The 1,222-nt window shown below is 38.6% G+C and overlaps 1 protein-coding gene across 1 annotated transcript in view; it reads left to right on the forward strand.

The window, feature by feature from the left end:
• Nucleotides 1–320: 320 nt before the first annotated feature.
• The window catches only part of CBG10209, a gene marked incomplete at both ends in the record, with an annotated part of 4,532 nt that continues 3,630 nt past the window's right edge, over nt 321–1,222 (forward strand). The window contains one exon of the mRNA XM_002631902.2: nt 321–394. Coding sequence (XP_002631948.2) covers nt 321–394 — 74 coding nt within the window. The remainder of the gene's footprint in view (nt 395–1,222) is intronic.

Genomic DNA, 1,222 nt, shown 5'->3' on the forward strand with positions numbered 1-1,222 from the left:
ACCACTTTTGACATCTTTTCCCGAGAACCAAGATAATTGAGCTCAAAGTCAAAATTTGAGTTGACTTCTATTAGAGGAAATACGGTATACACCGATTCAATGAATTCGAACATCTATATTAAATTGTATATTTTTTGGAATCCGTAAAAAACAGTCGGTAGACACAGAATCAAAAGGGCGGAGCAAAGTCTTTGTCATATTCTAGAAAACGATTACTTTTGAATAAGCACCGCCTCTTCTGGTCCATATAAAAACTGGGTTTCAACGGCCATTTCATTATTTCTGCCTTGTGTTTTTCATCCACTAGATTGGATCAAGTCATGAATCACCCAACAATCCGAATTTATTGCCTGTGCATCTACCTTGTATTCCAACAGATATTGGACCGATCTCAGTACGACCTGCCCTTGATCTTTGTTTTCTGAGATTTTCTAGAGCTCGAAAATATCACAGCAAAGATTGAGCGCAGGTCCACTGGGACCCAACAATCCTACTGTAAAATGCTATTCTGCTAAATATTCCTATCATGAATGGTCAGGTTACCAGTCGACCTGTGCTGCCTCTTTCTTTCGTGATATTTTTCACAGCGTAAAAATATCACAAGAACAGATCCAGCACAGGTCGTTTACCTGACATTTATTCTGCTATTTGACACAAAAGGAATGATAACAAATATACCCGTGTTAGACTTTTCTTGTGATATTTCTCACTGAGCGAAATATCACAGAACAGTTCAAGCACGGGTATCACACAGGATCTTGCCTTTTTTATTCGAATTGAATACTGGTGAGTTGGAGTAATTATGATTTTCAGGAAGATAATAAAGCTAAAAACTATCATGTGACGGAAAGAAAATATGTTTTGAAATCTCAAATATGTTGAACCACTGACGAGTGAGCTTTGCAGTGTGTGCAGGCACTCCGTACTGATAGAATGGTCAATTTTCGTTCACAAGACGTGATTGGGACTGGGGCAGCACCTCCGACTTCAACATTCGTTCGATGTAGGATTTTTGTAAATCTTGGCTCTACAATCGACAAAATTTTACCATTTGAGCATATCTCACCAAATACATTCACCGTGACCGGGTGAGATGTCTTATTCTGGGTTTTTCATCTCCTACATGCATTATAATAATCGATAGCCCCGATTCAATTGTTCTGGTCAGTCTTGTTTGCCTGAACAGTGAACAACTTCATCTATAAAAAACCAGGGTTGCAAC

The sequence above is a fragment of the Caenorhabditis briggsae genome, assembly GCF_000004555.2.
Source record: "Caenorhabditis briggsae complete genome, chrX, whole genome shotgun sequence".
NCBI lineage: Eukaryota > Metazoa > Nematoda > Chromadorea > Rhabditida > Rhabditidae > Caenorhabditis > Caenorhabditis briggsae.